The sequence below is a fragment of the Telopea speciosissima genome, chromosome 10 (genome assembly GCF_018873765.1).
Source record: "Telopea speciosissima isolate NSW1024214 ecotype Mountain lineage chromosome 10, Tspe_v1, whole genome shotgun sequence".
Taxonomy (NCBI): Eukaryota; Viridiplantae; Streptophyta; class Magnoliopsida; order Proteales; family Proteaceae; genus Telopea; species Telopea speciosissima.
In genome coordinates, this window is record NC_057925.1 from 23289208 (window position 1) to 23315385 (window position 26178).

The 26178-nt window shown below is 38.0% G+C and overlaps 1 protein-coding gene across 1 annotated transcript in view; it reads left to right on the top strand.

The window, feature by feature from the left end:
- Window positions 1–21189, top strand: part of LOC122643437 (probable inactive purple acid phosphatase 27) — a 32257-nt gene extending 11068 nt beyond the window's left edge. The window contains exons 3-15 of the mRNA XM_043837058.1: window positions 8320–8336; window positions 8433–8520; window positions 8611–8877; window positions 8967–9075; window positions 10335–10449; window positions 11172–11304; window positions 11460–11647; window positions 11741–11927; window positions 12068–12135; window positions 13447–13543; window positions 13720–13908; window positions 14060–14140; window positions 21105–21189. Of these exons, the coding sequence (XP_043692993.1) occupies window positions 8320–8336; window positions 8433–8520; window positions 8611–8877; window positions 8967–9075; window positions 10335–10449; window positions 11172–11304; window positions 11460–11647; window positions 11741–11927; window positions 12068–12135; window positions 13447–13543; window positions 13720–13908; window positions 14060–14140; window positions 21105–21176 (1611 nt within the window). The 3' untranslated portion in view covers window positions 21177–21189. The remainder of the gene's footprint in view (window positions 1–8319; window positions 8337–8432; window positions 8521–8610; window positions 8878–8966; window positions 9076–10334; window positions 10450–11171; window positions 11305–11459; window positions 11648–11740; window positions 11928–12067; window positions 12136–13446; window positions 13544–13719; window positions 13909–14059; window positions 14141–21104) is intronic.
- The last annotated feature ends 4989 nt before the right edge of the window (window positions 21190–26178 follow it).

Consider the following 26178-nt stretch of genomic DNA (forward strand, 5'->3'; position numbering starts at 1 on the left):
TTTTAAATCTACATTCACCATTGTTTTAGAGATTGTTTATTTAAAATAAGATACATTTCTGATCATGAATCAGGTGGATCTAGCTCTCTGGGGTCATGTCCATAACTATGAAAGAATGTGTGCCGTTTATCAAACAGATTGCAAGGCCATGCCTATGAAAGATGCAAATGGAACAGACACATATAATAATACAAATTACAGTGCTCCAGTTCATGCAATTATTGGAATGGCAGGATTTACACTGGATCAGTTCCCAAGCAATGTGAGTAAATGGGCATCATCTCTTGTTTCTTTGCTGTATGTTTTTTCCTGGTGCTTGATGGGTAGATTCTTTTCATTGGTATCTACACTAATACACTCCATCCTGCTCTAAGGTAGCCTGTTTGTTTATCCTCATAGGAGCTTTTATTATTTGTAACCTACCCTTTTCTCTTTTTATTGCTTTTCTTACTAAATTTAACCACATTGTTTTTTTTTTTTTTTTCTTTCTTCTCATACTAATTTAAACCACATTATATCTAGCCCTTCCCCAAAACCACCAAACCTATTGTGCTCATTTCTTCAGAAGGTTCAGATTTTCAAAACCCATATTATATGCAACCTCTTGCCTTTTCTTCATATTAGTATTGATCATCAATATTTCAACAATTTTCCTTAAACTAAAATGTTTTTATAATTAAGATTCGGACAATATGTGTTGTTTGCTTTGGACAGGCTAGCGATGCTAGTTGGAGCTTAGTTAGGATTGCTGAATTTGGATATGTAAGATTTCAGGCGACAGTGGAAGAGATAAGAGCTGAGGTTAGTTTACAGAAATCAAAATCCCACCCTAAAACTTTTTTATTTTTGTTTTATTTATTTTTATTTTTTTTAGTAGACAAGAAATTCAATAACCAAAATAAAAGGAAAGAAACTATACACCCATGCCAAATCCATCACCCTAGGAAAAGACCTATTTGTTGAACAGTGATTGCCACTGAGAGGGGGGTGAATCAGTAGACTTTAAAACTTTTCCCTCAACAAGTTCACTTTACAGTTCACTTATTTATATCCTAGACACTCTCCACAATCATTAATGCAGTCTTCTCAAATACATAAACACTCAAACAACCAGTCTGATAACCATGTCTCAAGCACACACAACCAACTATAGTGACAGACTATTGCTGCCAAGAGTTGATGTACATAATGCTGGGAGGCCCTCACTTAAGCACAACAATCTCAATCACTGCTGGAGGCCCCTCACTGGTAGCATACATATACAAACAGTCATGTACACACCCCAGCCTGACTGTCAAAGGCTCTATCAGGTGTGTATACCCATCACGTTGAAAAGCACTTCTAACAAAAGCAAGCAAGCATCCACAACATGAAAAAAATATGTGTTTCGATAGTTTGTCTATGTGCATGAAGTAATTAATAGTCACTCAGACCTCAGCATCTACCCATCCCTAATTTTCCCAACATGAAACTGAGAAGCCGCACCCACAACAGATGATGTTTCAGTCACTCCCATGACTCAAGACATTTGACTTGTTCCAGTCCCTAAATATTGAGACCCTAATGATTTCTTAGCACCCACAGGTAACCTACACTGTATCCAAATGCAACTGGACAACTTAATATAAATAATTGGGCTTATAACAATACCCTACAATCAAACCACATCTAGTGTATGTTTCAACATGCATCCCTACTGCTAGCATATAAAATGGATAATGAACTCAGTAGAGCTTTATATATATATGCACTCTTGCTATTAAATCTAATCAACATTTGTCCTGGCCACACACAAAATAAATATAAAGTAATACTATAATGGATGATATCCAGCCTTATCCCTGAAACGGAAGATACAAATGGAACACAACTCTCAAATGAAATCCAGTAAAATACTATCATTTTATCCTTTGAAAACCAAAACATAATCTATCACCAATAACAATACTTATAGAAGGAAAAGCATCAAAATATGTGAACTGAAATTCTAGCAAACTTAACCTATCCAAACTTTTTAGTTTTTATTTTGTTTGGAGGCGGTGTTCCTCATCAACATGAACTTACTTGATTCTTTTTATCTTGCTATCTTTAGTTTGTGAGTGCAAGCACCAAGATGGTTTTGGATCGCTTCCGCATCATCAGAAGTTAAGACTTTTGGGTATTGAGCTTTGTGTGTGTATGAGAGAGAGAGAGAGAGAGAGAGAGAGAGAGAGAGAGTTTTTCTAGTCATAAGTAATTTTCTAGGGAGGAAATGGAAGAGAGTTTTCATTAATGCGACAGAGAACATTTCGTTCAAGACCATCATGGTTAATTGGGGTTGTACATGTGGAGTGGCAACTGATATTTCAAATTGATCTGCTGAGGAGCTGTTTGGAACACAGGGGCTTATGTTCATCTCCTGAAATTGTTCCTAGGCTTAATTTGTATTTCAGAATAAATGTTTGTAGGAACTTATGACAAAGTAGTTGATATATATACTTTATCTAAATGGCACTGTAGACAAAACTGTAATGTGAATTCATTGTAGAAGACTTGTACAATACGATCTTGCGTATGTAGATATGTGTTGTGCAACTAGAAACATTTTATTTGTTAGGAACGATGGTTGGACTGAGTAATGGCACCAGTTAACGACTATAGACCCATTATAGTGTAACCATAAATATGTGAATCAGAATTCAAGATAAAATAACATCATAGGAGATTTTCATCCTCTCAAGTGCGGCCTAGTGCAGCACCACACTTAAGAATCAAACGTAAAAACATGGGCAGTAGCGTTTTTTTATCCTTTCAAGTATTGGGTGAACAGTTGGACTCTTAAGTGTGGTAAATAGGGCAGTGCACCGCACTTGAGAGAATAAATTTCCCCTCATAGGCTCTTGCGGCAGTCATGCAATTTCAAACTTATCTTTTCGGGATAGTTAAAAGTTGTGCTTAACTAAAAAACAACTTTGGAGCATTGAAAATCTGTAACTTGTAACAAGAAGGAAAGAAAAAATAAAGAAGTAACAAAAGGGAAGGCAGTGGCATCTTTTTATACTTTCTAGTGTTGGGTGGGCGGTTGGATTCTTAAGTGTGATGCATTACTTTGTGCGCCACACTTGAGTGGATAAAATCGAAAAGGCATGGATGTCCCTCCTATAAGGTATCAAAACAACACGGAAATTTATCCTTTTAAGTGTGGCGCACTGCCTAGTGAACCACTTTTTTTTATATTTGGATAGGTAATATCGCTTTATTGAGAAGGAAAAAAACAAACTATACAGGAAGACCACATACAAGAGAAGAAAGAAGGCCCAAAGGGATTCCCAACACTAGCTCCCTTTCATGGACATGCCCATGAGGGGGAGACAACCAAAAAAAAATTCAAAGAGGATGAAAAGACAACCGTCCATCCACCACTTGATAGGATAAAAAGACACCATTGCCCATGTTTTTATGGTTGGATTCTTAAGTGTGGTGTACTGGGCAGTGCGCTGCACTTGAGAGGATGAAAATCCCAACAAACACTATCGACCGACCTGGATTGGTATACTTGCACAAATGTGTGAAAGACAACACACACCCCTAGCTAGCACCAGGATAGAATAAATTGACCCTCCTTCAGTGGGTTTTGTTGTGGGAGGTGTTTGACCACTCTCCTTTTCCTTCCATAAGCATAAAAACAACACCACTACTCAGGGAAACACATGGAGATTATAGGTTCAAGCCTTGTGAGCATACTTATAGTGCACCGTATCAGATCGGGTATGGGTTACCTTCAAAATTAATTTTATGATATGGTATTGGCATAGATCTATCGTATTTGACAAGTTTACCCCTTATTTTTTTAAAATTTATTTTGGGTAATTTACACATACCACCCCTAAGGGACGAAAGGATAATTTTATCCCCTAGTTTTGAAAAATTCTGCATACCCCCCCTGAGGTTTGCAAACAGTAACAAATAAGCCCATTTCATTAGTTCATGACTAGCAGTGTTATAAATAAGAGGTGAACTAACAAAATTACCCTTGCAAGAAACATCACCAGTGGACATCGGAAGATGAGTTGCAGCCTCAAACTCTTGTAATTTACTCACTAACTCCGAGCAAGGGAATGATGGTGATGTCGCCGGTGGACATCGGAAGACCTTCGTTCAACATCATTCCTACATAAACATCACCAGTGTAGAACCTATATACTCCATAGCCATGCCTAAGGCCCTGCCTGCAGCACTGAGCTACATCATCATCATTCATCCAAGTAAACCACAGATTATCATCTGTTAGAGCAACAAGAACTAACCCATAAATTTAAGAAATCATCGATCAATTAAGACTCACCTTGACAGAAAAACACACTTCCCGTTACCTGAAATATGAAAAAAAGAAAAGTAGATGAGAAAGACTTTTAGAATTTATAACTTAAAATCCTGTTGTCATTTTCAAAGAAATCCTAATGGGGTAATTTTAGTTGAGGAAGAAGTGAAATTGCGAGAAGCTTACTTGGCTTTAGAACCAGTGCTCAAGAACCCTAGGGTTTTGGGCGTTGTTGGATTGGTGGAAACCGGGATTGCTCATGGAACCCTAGGGTTTTGGGCATTTATGGTGGTTTCAGCTTTGAAGGTTGAGATGGAGATGCTGGATTTGGTGGAAGACTTGACAGTGGATGTGGATTCGTGAGCAGAGATGTGCAGGCGATGGTGGTTCAAGATGAGTTCTAGGTGACGGTGGTTCAAGGGAGTTCAAGAGCACCGTAAGGGCAGGGGTTGATTGTTGAGTGAACAAATCTAAGGTTTAATCTATTGGATATGCAGACACGAAATTTCTGGTTTCTGTTCTTTTTGGTTTGGTATTTCTCTTAGTGAAATATCAGCCTCTGGTGAATGAGGCAGCAAAAGCAATGTTCAGGCAGATTCTAAAGCTAGATGCTTCTCCCAGGCTGGAATCTTCCAATAGCAATGTTGATAGCTTCCTGATTGATGATGTATGCTCACCATTCAATGCATTCCTCAACCTTCCTTTTGCTCTCCTGTATTACCATACCCTTCACAACAACTTGCAATCCAGAAGGCTCTTGGTTTCTCAGATGCAAATCTGACTGACTCTAGATCTTCAGCAAATCTGAGGCTTTGGTGGTGGATTTTGTGCCTAGCTCCAAGTGGGTTTGATCTTCCTGAACTTCTTTATTAAGAATTTGAGGCATCTGTGAAACCCATGGTATATCCAGTCAAAAAAACAAAAACAAAAAAGATCCGTCCAGACACTTGGTTTTTCTTCTCTTGAAACCATAAATGATTTTGAAGGTTCTAAATCACTGTCTTCTCTCTCCTTTAATCTATTCTTAAGTGGCTTTGGGACTTTTTCTTGAAGTCCTTTTACTTGAAAGCCGTGAAAGACATTATGGATTTCAGGGCTTTTGGTATCTGAGTTACCTGGAATACCTGCAACTCATCTTCCCCAATCTATCTGGGGAAGATGAGTTGTAGGTTTTTTGTTTTCTTTTCTTGTAAGGGTAATTTTGTCAGTTCACCTCTTATTTGTAACACTGTTACTCATGAACTGACAGAATGGGTTTATTTGTTACTGTTTGTAAACCTCAGGGGGGTACGCGGAACTTTTTGAAACTGAGGGGTAAAATTATCCTTTTGTCAAACCTCAAGGGTGGTATGTGTAAATTACCCTTTTATCTTTACTATTTTACCCTATTTCCTTAATGTTTCACCGCTACGATATTGACCACCTTCAAAACCGTAAAGTATCCGTAGTATTGGACGATCCGATACCAATACGTCAAACCATAGCCACCGGTGGCAAAAGACAATCCGATACCAAGTCATCTCTTTTCTAGACTAAGCATGTGTATATCTAAAACCTCGTAGTTTGGAACCTGTAGCTTCAAACGCTTTGTGTACTTATTGTCTTCTCACACCCTCCCAATTAAAAACCGAGTAGAAAAAATTGGGTCAGTGCAATTGAATTTTGACCAATCTTCTTTCTTTTTTCTTTTTAAGGATAAAGGCCTATACAAATTCATAGTATCATAGGTAGGGCTGCAACAGGATTGGACCGGGCTTTTTAAAATCCCAGCCCAATTATGAGTCCTCTGGTCTCAGGCCTGGCCTGGCCTGACCTTAACTCATGGCCAAAATATTCAACCCTAATCTGCCCTTCCAGTCAGGCCGAGCTGACCCTAATTGGCCTTGAGGCATGGGGTGTGACAACTATGGTGCTATGTTCCTTTGTTGTTGGTTTGCATATTTTTGTTCATATCAAGCTTTTTTGAAATTTTAATATTTATCAGGCTGACCTTTTAGATAAGGTATTTTAACCATATAGTTTGAAATTCTATTTTTATTAACCTAAGGTATCGAGGGCTACTAAGGTATGATATGAGTACCTTCCTACTAAAGTACCATTATATATCTATTATGGGAGAGGGTTCCCTATACTACCCAAGTGTAGTTTCAGGTGAATGAGGGAACCCCCTTTGGAATCTGGAAATAGGGGAGGGCACTTATGACATATCACCCCCTCACTTGAAAAATGATATGTGAAGGGGTGTACATTTCATTTTTGAGTTGACATTGTGCAAAACTTTTTTCCATCCAGTAATATGCATGAACTAGATGAAATCAGCCGATTTTAGGTTATACTTAATAACATAGCCTTATCCCAACTTAATGGGGTCAACTATCATAGTGTAAATTAACCAGGATTAAATTTAAGAGATGTTGGGGCTGGGCTAGGCTGGGTCGGACCGGAGAGAAGAAAAAGAAGAAGGACAAGAAAACAAAGTTGGGCCGAGTCGGGCTCGACCTTAGCCTAGCCCAGACCTAACTTAGCACCATAAATTCCTAGTCCCAACCTACCATCAGGGCCAATGTATCTCAACCCAATGCCTATTCGAGCACAAGATGCGGTTGGGCTGATCAGGCCAAACTTTCACCCCTAATTCACAGGAATTTATAAAAGGACTAGGACACACACGGGCAAGCCCGAGTGGGACAACACATATTGCTGCTTGGAATGTACTATGATATTTTTTTATGGGAAAGGGAATGCCACCTAGCCGTCCCTGCGCCCTAACACATGGGCATGCGGTATGACCATTACACCCACTGAAACCCTGGAAATGACCAGGTATGCGATGGTCATCTCGTGCGCCCCTATATCAAGGCGTAGGGAAGGAGTGTCTGGCGCGACTAGGTGATGTTCTTTCTCCTTTTTCTTTTTTTTTTTTATATATATATATATTTACTTTGCAAGGATCAAAGCATAACTCAAATATTCTCCAATATATTAAAATAATGGGAAGTAGTTTCTGGCCTGGAGTGTAACCTATGCTAACATTCCTATGTGTCTATCTCTCTCCTACTCAAAATAAGGGGGCAGAGGTGTCTTTTCAAATAGAAAAAAGAAAAATAGACTCATGGGAGTGCTGGCATAGGCTACACTCCCGCACAGAAAACCTTCTCCCATAATTAATACTCTTCAGTCCACTATAAAAATACAAAAAGAAGAATCAAATATGCGGATATTCCATCAAGTTGGGGATTCATGAAAGTTCCTGCTGGTTCAGATAGTAAAGCATTGATGGGTACGTGAAGTGACACATCATTTAGTATTAATAATTTTATGAAGACTAGTCTAAGATGCCACTGCATCATATTAGTTTACAATAAATATAATCCACTTATAAAAGTAGATTCCCGGCCATGAAGCTTTCCATTACCAAACAAATCAAAGTCATGGAAACTAAGAGGAAGTATTTAGTTAATAATCCCCAAAATCTTTCTCAAACAGACATACAAGATTTTTTAAACGATTCCATAAACAACAACGTGGCAAATTTCATGCTTCATTCTTAAATGTTGAATCAAATATCACTGTTGTGGAATTCAAAACAAGCTATCTAACAACCTAAATCTTTTTCTTCTTCTTTCTTCTTTCTTCTTCCTCTACTTTTAATTATGTTCTCATTTCTATCTTTCAATTTCAGTTCTTTCTTCTTTTTATTCATTCTCTTGTTTGGCTTATGGAACACATTGTCACCGTGGTTCTTCTCCTCCTACTACTACTCCCCCTCCTCCTCTTCTTCTTCTTCTTCTTCTCAAATTATTAGTAACTCCATAGCAGAATTCGAGGGCTACACTGCAATATCAGAGTTTAAGCTATTGAATAGAAAAATTTTATTAAATTGTCTTCATCTGAATCCATTTCTTGAAGTCTCTACCAGTACCGGAAGTGGGTTTGGACTCTCAGACAATGAAAATGTAACAATTACTGTTAGTGGTGTTTTGCATCCTTCACATTCAGATTGGATTGCCATGATCTCTCCTTCTTCTTCTTCCAGGTTAGTGAAAATTAAAGACTCCTTTAAATTCTCTGGCCATTCAAATTTGTTTCCTCCCCCTTCTTTTAGTATTAGGGCTTTCGATTTTCTGTGCAGTGTTAAAGATTGTCCTCTGAGTGCAGCATTCTACATTCAAACTGGAGATTATAGTAAATTACCTCTTCTATGTCATTATCCTGTAAAGGTAAAACCAATTAAGAATTTGTTGGAAGGTTATGAATAATTGAATCAGATTAAACTTTATGATCTTAATTATTTTGGAACTAATTAACAGGCCCAATTCATGAGCAATGATCCGGATTATCTTCGTTGTAAGAATCAGGAATGTAAGAGATACAGAGAGGGCAGATGTGTATTGAAAACATGTGTTGGTTCACTAACATTTCATGTAATTAACATCAGAACTGATATAGAGTTTGTGTTCTTCACCAGAGGGTTCGATAGGCCTTGTATGTTAAAACAAACAGGGCCTGTGAGCTTTGCTAATCCAAATAGTCCCTTGTATGGTCATCTCTCAAGCATAGATTCTACTGGAGAATCGGTAATTCAGGTTCTTATGAGAAATTAATTGTGGTTATAGCCATAGAGATGTGAACTAATAAGATTTATGTGTGTTGTGTTCTAGAGCAGATGAGATTAACTTGGGTGAGTGGAGACGAAGAACCTCAACAAGTTCAATATGGGGATGGGAAATTCCAAAGATCAGAAGTAACTACTTTTACACAAAAAGATATGTGCAGTGAGTTCTTAATCTCTTGCCTTCTGCATTCTCCTTTTCCCCTTTAATGCATCTTCTTCTAAATTCCTTACACAGAGAGAGAGAGAGACCTTGGACTTTGCATAATAAAATTTTGAGGAGAATGCTTCCAAAATAGAGATAAATTTTGAAATGCTCTAATGGTTATCTTAGGAAATTTCTGAGACTGAATCGTGTTCTTGTACAAATACCGTCCAAGGATCTCTAGGAGTCCGGAATCCAGATCCATTCCAATAACATTTAACCAATAGAGTCAATCTCCTACCATCCATGGGGTGTGAGAACCACCTCTAGGATGTGGGGACCACATCCCATGGATGGTAAGAGATCGACTCTGTGGTGGTTAAATGTCATTGGAGAAGATCTATATTCGAGCCCCTCTAAGGCCACTGACATGAAATCCACTCCTATTTACTTTTTAGTGTCTTCTTAGTGGCTCCTTATCAAAAAAAAAAGTCTTCTTAATGGCATTATTGTCATGGGTCATCATTCCTCTTAGAAATATTAACTTACTCAAAAACTTATCTTATTCATTTCAAAAATACATTTCTTAGGGGAAACGCAAGCCCAAATAGAAGACAAATAACCATGGGACACATTTGCTTCTTGACCGAAACCATAAAATTATAATAATCCATGCCATACAAGGATGATTGGCTCAAAATTAATTGTCCTTTACCAAACTAGTGTAGCCATCACGGGTTTCTGTTAGATGGTGACAATGAACCATTTCATGATGGACAAATAAGCATTGTTGCTTGCCTTCATAATCTTTCCATTCGTTCTTACCATACAAGCATGGTTGGCTTAAATTCTTTCTTTTTATGGAATCCAATCATAGATTGACACGTTAATATAGGGCTGGTTGGTGTTGGCAGATTTCGAGTTATAGGTCGGCAATAAGCCACTGTTCTCAAACTCAAGCGATTATCTTCACTTTCTTTGCTATTATGGATATAAAGAGAAAATTAGACACAGGGCAGGCAAAATGACCACCGTGCCCCTAAAAAATTACATCTTTTCATGGGGGTGTCAATCATTTCAACTCTCTCCCATGTCCGGGCACAAAAGCAGCACATCGCATGTGTCCATGTAGCATTTTTTCTTCTCAATAATAATAATAATAATTATTATTATTATTTATTTTTTATTTCTAATGGACTTGTTTTTTTTTTTTTTTAATATATATTTTTTTTTGGTAGAAAATGGACTTGTTTATTTGGTGTAAATTAAATTGGTAGGTTCTCTAATAAAGAGCCCAGCCGAGGATTTTGGGTGGCATGACCCTGGCTACATTCATTCCGCAGTGATGACAGGGCTTCAACCTTCAACCTGTTATTCCTATAGATATGGAAGGTATTATTGTTTCTCCTTTTTAATATATTTTTGTTATTAAAAATAAAAAAGAAAAAACAAGAAGACCGGCCCTTGATGTGTAACCTAGTCTGTGATAATCAATCCCTGCCCAATTCAGGTCCAAGTACCCAAGCCCAACTTAATATTGCCTGTCTCGCTGGCTTTCCAACCTACCTATGGATTGAGATAAGAAATTAGGAGAAGCCAACCTGAATTTAAGGATGGCTAGCTTGAATTGAATCCTTAAGTTAAATCCTGTTTCAAATGTTAAAAGTAGTATTGCAACTTGGGCCTATTACCCAATGTACCCCAATGCAAACCAGCCCGATTTATGAAGATCAAACAGAAAAAGGCCCAAGTTGCAATACTACTTTTAACATTTGGGGGTAGTAGTGGATGACACTTCAAAAAGAAAGATATCTCTACTGAGCAGGAAATGTTTCCTTGCCCGGCCCAGTTCCCTCAGTGCCTGTAATAAGGCGGGGGGGGGGGGGGGAAGGACCACCCTAACCCTACCCTGCCCAAACATTCTACCCGAGTGGGGTCTACCTCCTTTATTTCAGGCATTGGGGGAACAGGGCTGGGCAGGGAACTGGAAGAGATAATTTTCTGCAAGGAGCATACTAATTTTTTCGGAAACATTGTGGTAATTCTACATTACGATTTTGTTTTTTCACTCAGTAATTCTATATTATGAATACATAGTAATTTCCGTAATCCAGTGATTCAGTAGGTTGGAGTGATCAAATTCAATTTCGAACCCCGCCAGCCGGAGGGTCATCTGAGCTCAAATTTCTCGCGTTTGGTGACATGGGCAAAGCCCCCCGTGATGGCTCCATTGAGCACTACATTCAGGTAATAATCTGAAATTTTCTATTCCCAAACTGGAGAGATTTCACTCATAATTATTTTCAGATCATTACATCTATAAATGTTTGTACAGTCTTCGTTTCTAGTCCATATACATATAGACATTCTCATATTAGAGGTTATATTTTTCAAATGATCAGCCAGGAGCAATATCAGTTGTAGATGCCATGGCCGAAGAAGTTGCATCAGGCAATGTTGATTCTATTTTCCACATAGGAGACATAAGCTACGCAACAGGATTTTTAGTGGAGTGGGACTACTTCCTTCACCAAATTGGCCCATTGGCATCTCATGTTTCATACATGACTGCAATAGGAAACCATGAGAGGTACTAGACCTTCACCTTCATTTAGGTTTTCTTCTTCTTATTTGTCACAACTACATATGGAGTTTATATTGTTTGATAATAATAATTTTACAGAGATTATATAGACTCAGGATCGGTTTTCATAACACCAGACTCGGGAGGAGAATGTGGAGTAGTGTATGAGACATATTTTCCAATGCCCACAACTGATAAGGACAAACCATGGTACTCCATAGAGCAAGGTCCTGTTCATTTTACTGTAATTTCTACTGAGCATGATTGGAGCCCCAATTCTGAACAGGTAATATATATATATATATATATATATATATATATATATATATATATATATATATTGAATAATCTTTCTTTCTTATGATGTTTTATTCCTTCAAGTATTTCATTTTAATAGCATTCTAATAAAATTAAAAATTGTTACAGTACCAATGGATAGAAAAGGATCTGAGTTCAGTTGATCGATCAAGAACTCCTTGGTTAATTTTCACAGGGTAAACATGAACAAACCCTCTCTCTCTCTCTCACTCTCTCTCTTGCTCTCTCTCTCTCTCTCTCTCTAAATTTTGAAATGAATTGATTTCATTGAGTAGAACAATTACAAGAGAGAGTGCTACTTAAATAGCACAACTATAAGGAGTTACAAAAGAGGAAACAAGAGTCCTAATAGGGTGCTGAATCTAATCAGATGTGATAAGAGAAAGATTACATAGACTAGGATTCTATTATCATATGTGATAGTGATAGAAATAAAATATAGGGTAAGCTATACATGGGAGGCGCAGATATGATCTCTACGTGTAAGCACAATATGACCAAATACGGTCATCTAAATGATTTTGGGTCACATCGGATGGCTCGAATACCAAGAACCGTGCTAGGGATAAAATGAATTGGCCTAAACTTTACGTAAAAGCTTAATATGACCAAATAATGTTATCCAAAGTGTTTTAGGCCAAATCGGGCAGTCTAGATACCGAGAACTGTGTCAGAGGCAAAACGGTCAAATTGTAAAAGTTGCCAGGTGGGAGTGAAATTTCACATGTGGGCTTAAAATGGTTAAATAAAGCTATCTTAGGGGTTTAGGCTATATTTTGGACGGTTTGATTACAAAAAAGAGGGTAGGGGTAATTTGATAATTCTTACCATTCAGTCACCACACGAGTTACGGCCTCGACCATCATTGCCAAGACACACTTCCAAGGTGTCAAAATGTGATGTCTACACTTACTAATACATAACCAATGATAATTATGTGAACCATTATAGAATATAAGACACTCAACCACAACAATTTCCATACCTGAATATAAAGAATATCCTAGAATATTTATCCTCGTATCTTGCTTTTGATGCTCACATCCATTAATATCTATCAGATCATGTTTTTGTGATTATTTATAAGAAATTTTTTTGACTCGCATTCCACCTAAGCATAGTATATCTGGGTCTTCAATTTTAAGAAGGTAGGTGGCATGAGAATTATGAGACAACAACATAAGTTTAAATATTTCTAAGGCTGACTTTTGTTGTTCCCTGAGGAAAGCTCTATAAAGTATAAACAGAAGTTATAAGAACAACAATAATAGCATAATCAACAACTAGAAAACCTTAATTTACATTTTCTAAACAAAGAAACTAAATTTTCAAAATTATGTTGCACTTTTATTAGTGATTTGATTAGTTCTCTTTGTCTTCAGTTTTATTAATTCGAATCTATATTTTCTTGGTTTCATAGGTTAGGACAACTCTTTCTCACTTTTTGATGTCATAAATATTATGTATTGAAATATTTTCTGGTGCAGACACCGACCTATGTATACATCAATACCAGGAGGACTAATTCCAAATGCGTATCCAAGGTTTGTCACAGCAGTAGAGCCTTTACTAATGGAAAACAAGGTAAGTAAATGATACATTTGCAGCAAGGTGATCCGAGGTTGCGATATTCCGATTTTTCAATAAATTTTTTTAACTTAAAATCTACATTGACCAGGCCATGGTTTTAGAGACTCAATATAATCTAACACGGCTAATTAATTCAGAAAATTAATGACTCAGTTGTCAACATGAATCAGGTGGATCTAGCTCTCTGGGGCCATGTTCATAACTATGAAAGAATGTGTGCGGTTTACCGAAATGACTGCAAGGCCATGCCTACGAAAGATGCCAATGGAACTGACACATATGATAATATAAATTACAATGCTCCAGTTCATCTAGTCATTGGAATGGCAGGCTTTGAACTGGAAAACTTCCCTAGCAAGGTAATTTAATGGGTTCCATCTCTTCTTTCAATTCTTTGGTTTTATTTTCGTTTTCCAATTGAAAATTTCCTATTAATGTATATATACACAAGTATGTTAAATTAAGAATGCTTTGTAATTGATGTCATCTATGTTCTTTGCTTTGGACCAGGTTGGTAGTTGGAGCTTAGTTAGGATTCCTGAATTTGGGTATGCAAGATTTCACGCGACAAAGCAAGAGATAAAGGTTGAGGTTAGTACATTAAGTACCAAATCCCCATTCATACTAATTGAAAATCAAAGAAAGGTACCTGAGTATATAAGGCTGATCAGTCTGGATTGCAAAAGTCCAAGAAGACCCAAATAGAAGGTATTGCCATGATTTACATTAGATAATATAATCATACCTTGACATCATGGGAATTACAGCGTCAATCTTCAAGCTTCAATTTTCAAATCCAATAGTATTCGAGATTGGGAAAATATGACTTGTGTCTCATGTGACACAAGCCTTCTTTATTACCCCTATAAGACAATAAGACAATAAGATAATTCTACCCTTGTACCCATTACAACACTCCCCCTCAAGTTGGTGCACAGATATCACACATACCCAACTTGGAAACAATGGAATGAAAAGTCCTACCACTAAGCTCCTTACTAAATACATCAGCCAAATGATCATGAGAAGCGATAAAGGGAACACAAATGAGATCAGAATCCAACTTCTCCTTAATAAAATGACAGCCAATCTCCATGTGTTTAGTCCTAGCATGCTGAACTGGATTGTGGGAAATGCTAATGGTAGATTTACTATCGCAGTAGAGCATCATACGAAGAGTGACAGGAACAACCAGATCAAGCAGAATCCCACAAAGCCATAAGAGGTCACAAATGCCATGTGCCATAGCATGAAACTCCACTTCAGCACTAGAACGAGCCACAACAACCTACGTCTTACTTCTCCAAGTAACGAGATTACCACCCACAAAGGTGCCTTAACCTGTGGTAGATCGACGATCATCAAGAGAGCCAACCCAATTAGCATCAGTAAAAGCCTCAACCCGAAGAAGACAATGAGGAGATAAAAGGAATCCACAACTTGTAGCAGACTTCAAGTAATGAAGAATACGATAAACTACCTCCATATGTGTGGATTGTGGATCATGCATATACTGACTAACTAAGTTGACAGCATAGGCAATGTTTGGAAGAGTATGAGCAAGGTGAATTAACCGAAAAACCAAGCACTAATATCTTCCTTTATGCATAGGCTCACCTTCTTTGCTTAGGAGATGAACATTTGCATCAATAGGAGTGTCATCCAGTTTGTAGCCCAAGAGTCCTATCTTTGATAGAAGATCAAGAGTATACTTCTTCTGAGACAAGAAGATACTGCAGGTAGATCTGGCCACCTCAATGCCAAAAAAAATAGCGAAGTTATCCCAAGTCTTTGATTTCAAATTCGGTACCCAAGTAATTCTTGAGGCGAGTAATCTCATCAACATCATCACCAGTGACAACAATGTCACATAAACAATCAAAACAACAATCTTACCAATAAATCAATTGATAAACAGTGTATGGTCAACATTGCTTTTAGTATAGCCAACAGACACCATAGCACTGAAAAAACCTCCCAAACCAGGTGGCCTGAGGTGACTGCTTCAATCCATATAACACACGTTCAACTTGCACAGACTTACCTGAGTCTTAGGAGAATCAAAACCTGGGGAACATCCATATATACCTCTTTTTCAATCTCCCCATGAAGAACTTCATTTTTAACATCTAATTACTATAGGTACCAACCCATAGCCACAAATATGGAGAGAAGAACACGAATAGTATTAAGCTTAGCCACTGGAGCAAAAGTCTCCTAATAATTTATCCCATATGTTTGTGTAAAGCCCTTGGCAACAAGTCTTTCCTTATATCAGTCAACTGTACCATCAACCTTCTGCTTCACGATGAAGACCCACTTAAAACCAACAGTTTTCATATGAGGAGGAAAACTAACAAGTTCCCACATATCATTTCTATAGAGCCTGCACCTCTTCCACCATAGCTGCCTTCTATTGTGACTCCTCAAGAGAATCCTACTAGTGACTCTTGGGAATAGAAACAGATGAAAGAGAAGACACAAAAGCGAAGTAGGATGGAGAAAGAGAATCATAAGAAACAACTTGAGCAATGGGGTGGATTGTGTAAGATTGAGTACCTTTTCGGACAATAGTAGGTAAATCAAGTGTGAGATCAACCAAGGAATCAACAACAAGAGAGGGACAAGTATTATCTTCCAAAGTAAGACCCAATAAGGATCAAAAGGTGACGGTTGACTTGGTAGGGTAGGTGCAATGGGCTGTTTCTACTTTTGAACATAGACATGCATCTCTAGTCTAGACTAAGGAGTGTCCTATGGAGCGATCTCTGGAGGATTTGGAACTAAGGGTGGGAGCAGAGGCGACTCATCTTCTTGAGAAATAGTGAAAGACTCCCCTGAAGAGGAGTCGTGGAGTCGTAGGTCACGGATTCATGAAAGATCACATCCATTGTCACAAACCAACGATGACTAGGAGGATGATAACATTTGTATCTCTTTTGCGTAGAAGAGTATCCTAAAAAAATGCAATGGAGATTATGAGGATCAAGTTTCCCATGCGAAGATGATTACGAGTATAGCAGACACAACCAAAGATCTTAGCAGGCATGGGAAATGCAGAAGACCCTTGGAGAACATCAAGAGGAGAACGAAAATCATGTAGATGAGATGACATGCGATTAATGAGGAATGTCACTGTTAACACTACATTACTCCAAAATTGTGGAGGGACATGCATTTCGAACATAAGAGAGCATGCAACCTCTAAATTATGTCGATTCTTTCTTTTGGAAACTTCATTTTGGGCAAGTATGTCAACACAACTAGTTTGATGTAGGATGCCAATAGGCAGAAAGGTATGACAACAAGGAGCTCTCCATGTATTCACAACCATTTTCACTACGAAGTAACTTAATTGTGGCAATGAACTGGGTCTAAACCATACGTTGGAATTGTTGGAAGTAAGAAAAGAAAACTTCACCCTTGGTCTACATCAAATGAATCCAAGTAATTCTAGAGTGACAATCAATAAAAGTGGCAAACCAATAAAAAGTCAGTAATAGGAAGTACAATGAGAAGAGCCCAAAAAATCAGAGTATATTAAAGAAAAATAAGTGCAATTTTATTATTTGAAGTAGAAAAAACTGATCGAGTTTGTTTGGCCAAAACACAAGCCTCATAGAAAAAACCACTCGATTTACAATGCTTGAAAGAAGAGAAAAGACGAGCTAATGTTCCTAATGGGGGATGTCCTAAATGCCTATGCCACTCAAGTAAGTCCGAAGCAACAGGAGATACTGTCTGAAGAGCCTGACCAGAGACCGTAGATCAAGCAGATATAGACCATTATGCACCCTACCAGAGCCAATCATTGCCCCTGTTACCAGATCCTGAAAAACAAAATGAGAAGGAAAAAATGTGACTTTGCAATTGAGATTGGAAGTAGGACTACTAATGGACAAAAGGTTAGTAAAAAAATTAGGAACATGTAAAACAGAGGAAAGGGACAAGGAGGGAGAGCATTTGATGGATCCCTTTCCAGAGATAGGGGAGAGAGACCCATCAGCTACTCGAACCCTATCTTTATCAAAACATGGAGAACATTAAAAAAATAGGTTAAACAAACCAGTCATGTGATCAGACGCGCTGGATTCGATGGTCCAAGGAGCAGATGCAACGGATGTACCAAGACCAGTAAAATCAATACCTGAATTGGCATTGTGAGGAGCAGTAGGTTCAACAACAGAAGCAAGAGAAGCAAATGCAGGCTGATCCACAGGAGAAATAAGATGAGAAAAGGAAGTGAGCTCATCAGGAGACAAAGAGGTTCCGGGTGCAGCAGGAGCAGGAGAATCAAGTTCGACTATCTCGGTGTGCTTGGCCTGGGTTGGGTTGGAATGACCACGACCATGACCAAAAGCATAAGCAGGCTGATTATGTAATTTCTAGCAATATTCTTTAGTGTGGCTTTCCTTGCCACAATATTCAAATTTCATCAGAGGCTTCTCAGATAAGGAAGTACCAGTCCGTGAGGTCTCACCAAGGGCTTGTTACCAGAAAAAAGGTTGATCACTCTAAGGTTGCCGATGTAGGTTGTGGAAGCATAACAGAATGACTGCTGTCCTCCAGCTGAATCATAGAATAAGTCTGCACAATAGTAGGAAAATTTTCACGGCTCAACACCTATGCACGGAGCTGATTATACTCAATATTAAGGCCTGCCAAGGAGTTACAAACTCGTAGCTTGTCCTCACGTTTTTTGAAATTGGTTGCATCAACAGTTGGTTTGTATCTTGAAACTCTTCATAAAAATCCAACTCCTGCCATTTTGTAACTCAGCATAATATTATGACAGAGGAAGTTCCTTTATTTCAGTTCTTGGACTTTCTTGCGGAGTTCATAAACTTGGGCATCATTTCCAACTTGGGAGTATGTGTTCTGGGCAGCTTTCCAAATCTTGGCAGCTGAATCAAGGAGATAGCCCTGAACAATTTGTGGTTGCATGAAATTGATAAGAAAATCCATAACAGAGAAAGCACACATTCCCATTTATCAAGAGTTGCCAAGACAAAAATAGGCTTCGCAGCGGAAAGAAATACAACATGAGCGTGACCACACCATATAATTCATGCCATCCAATTTGACAGAACATGTTGGGACGGAAAAATAATTTACCTAAGAAGAAACGTTCATCCAAATAAATGCAAAAGAGATCTCAGAAGTCTCAGGCATAATAGAGCGTGTGGCTTTTAATCACAAGAGAGACAAAATAATTGTATAGGTCTCCATAAAAAAATTGAACAAGCAAGGATTGGCCCTAAAACTCACCACCAACCAAGCAGGGATTGCCACTGAGAAACCAACAAGGGGCTGAATCATGCATGAACCAATCCCATGAAGAAGAACAAGAAAAAACCGAAGCAGCTCTCTTAATGCATCACGACAGAGCTTGTCGAATCACGGAAGAGGGAAAAATCCCTTGGTGGCCTAAAAGAGAGCCACCGAGGGTGGAGGTGATGGTAGCACTACCTCCCGCTGACTCACAATGTCACTAGAAGTGGAGAGAAATCATTGGGAGAGGTCAAAAGGGAGGGAGGCACTGTTTGCAGGTGGAGGTAGTCTAGATGGAGGCTTTGGTGAGGGCAGTAATGGAGAGTAACGAAAAAAGTGGAATAGAGAGAGAGAGAGAGAGAGAGAGAGAAGGGGCAATTAAGGTTGTGGATCCCTAAGGAGATCCCCCTCTGATACCATGTTCGAGATTGAGAAAATATGACTTGTGTCTCATGTGGCCCAGGCCCTCTTTATTTATAATATGGAGTAGAATATTCTAGAATGAGTACAAGACCAAATTACCCCTATAAGACAATATGACAATTCTACCCTTGTACCTATTTACAACAAATAGGAATGAAGACCTCAATCTAAAGCCGGTAAGTTAAAATTCTATTGAGAAATCCAGTTTAGTTGCCTTGATGGGAGTCTAATCTTCCAACTGGGCTTCTCATCGTCAACACATTCAACATGAAAAGAATAATATTAACAGCTGTTTGGACTCTCATGATTCAAATTGAGCCTTAAGAAGAAATGAGACTGTTGATGGAAATTGATAAATTGTAAATGCATTTTTGCCACCAAGTCGACATCTATCCCAATCACAGCATTGATGAAACAATGGATAGATAAATTATAATCTCAGATTATTTCATTTTTGCATCCTAAAAAAAGTCCAATTTGGGTTGTGTCTTGTAGGACATACAGTTGATTAGGCAATAATATCGGTTAACCAATTCATATCAATGAAATGTTTCTAACCATTTAACTAGAGAGTGACTGAGAGACATCATAGGGGATGTCGATAAGAAATCCCAAACATAAAAGTTCCAAAACTCTCAATTGGCCCAACAAATAAGTATAACTATTTGTTGGGAATCTTTGAACCTAACAGTCTTGTGGTCTCTTCTCAGGGCCCACCCCCCCCCCTTCTTCCCCTCCCACTCCTCCGCGGGTGGAGAAACAGTACTAAAGCAGTCGGATCTAAGGTTCCGATGGATAATTCTTCTAACCGTGAAGCAGCGACACCTCATGACCGCAAGAATACTCAAACACCTGCCACCATGCATCCTGTACCGTCTAGTTTTCGCCCTTCTTTGATTGATAGAGTTACTAGGAGTAGGCCGAAGTGATTGTTTATTTTGGGCCATCTTTTTCTTTTGCTAAAGAAGCAATAGTGGTAAGGGGTTAGTAGGGATGTGGTCCCAGGTTTATGGCTGTTCTGGGTTGGCTCTATCCTTGTTTCCTCTTCAGATTTCCATTCCTACTTGATTCGGCTGTAAGTAAAGGCCGTTGATTTTGTTCAGGAGCTCTCTCCATGTTTCTTTTTGTTTTTTTTTTATAGTTTTTTATTATTCTTTACTTCATGTATTTTTTGAGTGGGGGTGGAGGGGGAATTCTGGGCTTCGTCGAATATATTTTATTAACCCGAAAAAAGGTATAACTTAAGAATGCTGAAAAACCAAAAAGTTGCCCTCCAATAGTGAATTTAAATAAGATAAGGGAAAAAATGTCCTCTATGCAATATAATACCCTAGGAAGGTCCATGTTTTATACATCTCCTGAGAAAGTTACAAGCAGATTTAAAAAAACAAAAACTGTTTCTTCGTAAATTTTTAAATAGGTTTATCTTTAATTTTTATTGGTTTCTATAGATTTTCCTGATGTTTTTTGTTTGCTTCTTTCCTTTGTTGATGGCAATTCCAAAGGAAGGGGTTTGAAGTACTTTTTTATATTGTTTTTATTCGTCTAGGTATGCCTAGATTTTAATTCTCTAATAATTATTTTATAATTCAATTTTGTAGATCCTTAGCAAGAAAAAAAAAAAAAAAAGTAGAATCAAAGAGATAATTAAATTTTAGATGTATATATATGTATATATATATATATATATATGATGACTCATAACTATTAGAGATTAACAAAATGCTAATCATATTTTGCATGGAATCTAATGGACCACTGCTTCTAACCCAAGTCAAATTTCTTAATCCATATATAATGATTTTATGTATCTGTCCCCCTTATAAACTTAACTGATTCTAACTTTTCTTGTCACCTTCAGTATGTGAATTCAGAGAAAAGGACGGTTGAAGATAGCTTTCGTGTGGTCAAAAGCTATAGAATGTACAACTAGGCTTTTATGCTCACGAGAGAGAGAGAGAGAGAGAGAGAGAGATTCCATTTAATTTGAATAAATTAAATATCACATTTTCATATTCACATGCTTATTGTGAATATTTTAATATTATGCAACCCACTTTTACCGTTACTTATTCATAACTATGGGTAGACTTGAGCACTCTATTCTAGGGTTGCCCCATTATATGTTTCTCTATTAGAGATTAGCATGGAAATATAAATGTAGAAACTTAATTCTATTGTATCGTATTACAACATTTCAAAACATCATAACAAAAGAAATGTCTAAACTCTCTGCCTCACCCTCAACGCTCTTAGGGACATATATCAGTCCCTCAATCTCCAAAAGCACAAGTTGCACAATGGCATTGGACAAGCTCTGGCTTTGTATAACATCATAACAATGGGGGTGATCCGCGTTGACTCGGGTAGACCCAGGTTGGCCCGAAAATACTTTTTAATTTTTATATTTTTAGAAGATTCCTTTTTAAAGGCCATAAATTAAAATTTAATATTTCCAATCCATAAAGTCGATTTTGACGCGCCGTATATCGTCACTAAGCTCTCTTTGATTACTTTCCATCTGTATGACCAATACGACCAGGTCCACCAAAAATGCACTAAAATTGAGGAATCTATAGAATGATACTTCATGCCGATCGAGGCCCAAACAACATTGGATTGAATCGGATTTTATGTACAAGCTTAAAACAAACTAAAAAGTTATTTGAAGGGTTTTGGCCAAAATCAGGGGGTCTAGATGTTGAGAAATCGCCCAGGGCAAAATTATTTTGTACTAAGTGAAAAATCCAAATGTCAGTGGATGTGAATGAAAATTTATACACAAGCTCAAATTCTAAATGAGACTAAATTGAATAATTTTTGTTCAAAATGAGGATTTTCAGGTACCGAGAAAATATCAGGGCAAAATGGTCATTTTTGTAAACGGTTATGGATTTGGGTGAAACTTTATGCACATGCCCAAAAGGGTTAAATAAGGCTACCTTAGAAATGTTGGATCTATTTGGAAAGGTTTGAGTATAAAAATTAGGTTTGGGGAAAACGATCATTTTTTGTCATTCGGACGACATGGAAGCCAGTTGAACCCTAATTATCATCGTTGAGACATTCTCCCAAGGTGTCAAAATATATTATCTATACTTGTATTTAAGAGGCTGTGGAAGGGTAAAAAAGCTAAGTAGTTGGATGACTTTAAACTTGTGTTTATAGGGGATAAAAGTACTAGGAGTGTAGTGGACATAATAGTGGTTAAAGATTTAAAGAATGATGTGGTGGATGTTAAAATATTTGGTGATAGTATTATATCTATCAAGCTTGTGTTGGAGAAAGAGATATATTGTCAATATAATTAGCACTTATGCACCCCAAATAGGATTGGATGAAAGCAGAAAGTTACAATTTTGGGAACACATACTACAAGATTTTAGTTAAAGAGAAAAGATTATAAGGGGTGATCTGAGTGGACATGTTGGGAGCGATCGTGGAGGCTATGAAGGTATAGATGGAGGATATGACTTTGGAGAGACGAATGAGGAGGGGACTTCGTTGTTAGATTTTTTTATGGCTTCTAACTTATCCATTGTAAACAAATATTTTGAAAAGAGAGAGGAGCATTTAATTGCCTTCAACAGTGCGCATCATAGTAGCCAAATAGATTTCCTTCTAAGTAGGTCTGATAGCTTGTTATGTAAGGATTGTAAGGTTGTACTTGGGGAAGCCTAACCACACAACATAGATTAGTGGCCATAGCTATGTGTCTCATTCCGCCGAACCGTTAGAAACTTATTTACCCTAGAAAAATGGTGGAACTTAAAATGAGATCTTACTGATAAATTGGTCAAACGAATAATGTGGGATTTTGATTGAAACACAAATACGATGAAATTAGATGATTGCTACTATTAATTAAGAAGGTTTCTAAATATGTCCTAGGCGAATCGAAAGAAAAACGTCATTCCTTTAGAGAGACAAGGTGGTGGGATGATGAGGTATAAACAACCATTAAGGCTAAGAAAACTAGTTTTTAGATCACAAAGGATTCAATAAGTAGAGGATTTAAAAAGGTATAGGTTTGCCAGAAATAAAGCTTAGAAGGGTGTAGAAAAAGTAAGAGCAGATAAATATCAATATCCTTATAACAATCTGAGCACAGCGGAAGGGGGAAAAACTATCTCTAAGATATATGTAAAATGAAGGAAAGGAAGAGTCGGGATTTTGACCATATATGTATTAATAACAAGGATGGTAAGTACAAAGGGATGAGGACATTAAGGAAAGATGGAAAGATTATTTCTACGATCTGACTAAATGAAGACATTAGTAAAATTATGAACACAAAAAAATTGACAGATGAATGAAGGAGAAGCATTGCGGTCCTTTTTTAACTAGTGAGTCATACTATGAAATTAATGTAACCTTGTTGGAAGCTATGACTTGGAAGAATCAAGAACACACTCTACTAGGACTGTATTCGCGTAATATGAACACAAAAAAAAAAAAAAAAAAAAAAAAAAAAAAGGTAACACAAAGGGGAAAAACTATAATTCTTTTAGACACTAGTGAAACTCTTTGTGGTTTAAAAAAAAAATCAACTGAGTCAAATTCAATATTTCAATCACTATCTTATTTCCCACCCAAACTATATATTTATAGAAAAAAATGAAAACCCTAAATCTCAAGTCTCTACTTCTAATAAATCTATGGCTAGGATTAATTATAAATTACATCATAAAATAAAAGAAAAAAAATTAGGCAAGGTACCCAAATCGTGTAGCGGATCCAACGCACAAAAAATCGCTAAAGAAAAAGAAATAAATTATAGGAGATAATCCCCCAAAAAATTGTCCCCCTTGAACTATAGGTGGCGGCTTCCAATTCCTTGCTCCCAAGTTGGATCTTTTTCCAAAATTAAGACATACTAAACCTAAGGCAAAAATACTCCACATGATCGTCCAGCTAAGAAGGCCAAATTGGTGAGATTACCTTGCAAGGTGGGGAGGATATATATCTTCAATTCAGTAGTCTATAACTCTATATTTTTTTGGTAAATAATAAATTTATTGATTAAAAGCATGTGTACAGCCAGTGGCTTCATTTAGGCAAAGGGTATGAAGCCACAATGGTAAGCGGCCAATCTGTCTTACACATGATGGATAGGGCCTTCCTAGCCAGGGTATTTGCGATAGAGTTTAGATCCCTTGGAATACAAAGAAAGCAAATAGACTCAAAAGAGGCAGCCAAACGCCTCACGTCCCCAATCAGGACTGCAGCCTCAGAGGGTGGTACATGGTTAGGGTCGAGGAGAAAAGAGAGAAGTTCCTTGCTATCTAATTCCACTGGCAATCGTTGATGTCCATCTTCAAGAGCCTAAATAACAACACTTCGAACTGCCGCTGCTACCCCTTAAAGAACTGAACTGAGATAAAAGGGGATCGAAAGGGCCTTCACTTGAACACCTCTATGATCTCTGAAAATAACCCCCAAGCCCCCTTTAGTTTTATCCTTTGTAAGTGTTGCATCACAGTTTGCCTTCATCACACCAACGGGAGGGAGAGTCCAACAGGCCTTATCATTTGTTGTCGGAGCATGAGCCTTTGTTGGGGTTGCCAATGCAGAAGTGTATTCATTGTATGCCCTTTTTGCAACTAAAATAACCTCTGTAGGTGTCCAGGATTTAGTTTTAAACACCATGTCATTCCTTGCACGCCAAATGTACCAGCATATGAAAGAAGCTCTCGCAAGTGATTCTCGGGCTAGCCATTTATCCTTGCGAAATAGTACATCCCAATCACTTAGCCAATCATGTAGAGTTGGAGCCGAGGTACAGGAGGGAGTGTACGTAAGAGAGCTTCCAAACCAGATTGCTCTGGAAAATGAACACTCAAAGAGCAGGTGTCCTACGTACTATTTCCCTTTGCACTCCGCATCTGGCGCAAACCAGGTCAATAGGAACCCTTCGGTTAGCTAATCCTTCTCCAGTAGCTAATCCGTTTGCATGCACACCAAATGAAGGATTTTATCTTGGGTAAAGTTCTTATAGCCCAGATACGCTTGCAAATAGAATCTGGAACAAGATCCCAACAATGCATCCTTGATGATGATGCATTTGAGCCTCTTTCTCATCCTTCACCAACATTCGATAGGCTGATTAAACACTGAAGATACCATTCGGCGATGGTCCCCAAATCTGCTTATCCTCAGTCACAAATAAACTAAGAGGGATCTTAAGGATGGCTTCTCTATCGGAAGGTTGAAAGTAAAGTTATAGAAAATCTATATGCCAAGTCCTGTTCCCAGGGTCAATAAGATTTGCAACGGATGAGAGTGGCAGTTCAGAGGGCGAAGGTATTGGAGTTTATAACCTGGTAAGGAGGGTACCCATAGATCTTCCCAAATATTAATTTGAATACCATTTCCCACTTGCCATAATAATCCAGCCTGCAAGACCTTCCTCCCTTCTATAAGACTTTGCCAGCCCCACGAGGGCTTGTTTCCTAATCTTGCATAAAGAAAGTCTGTCGATGGGAAGTAAATAGATTTGATAAAATTCACCCAAAAGGGAGTCTGGTGATTCCCACAACCTCCAAGATGCCTTAGCTAGTAAAGCCTGATTTTGGAGTCTAGAATCCTTGAAACCCAAACCACCTTTGCTTTTTGACCTACATAGCCTAGCCCATGATATCCAATGAATTTTTGCACCTTTCTCAGACTCCCCCCAATAGAAGGCGGATGAGGTCTTCCTAACAGACTCATGGAAAGATGCAGGAACTTTGAAGTGGGAGCTAGCAAAATTTGCCATAGGGAAGATGGCAGCCTTCAAAAGTACCTCCTTTCTGGTATGTGATAGGAGATGCTCCTTCCAGCTTTGAATCTTATTAAGAGATTTCTCCTTGACTTCTTAGAACAAGTCCTTTGAGGCCCCAAAGTCAATAGGTAGCCCCAAATATTTTGAAGGGCCATCACCATAGGGGACCTTC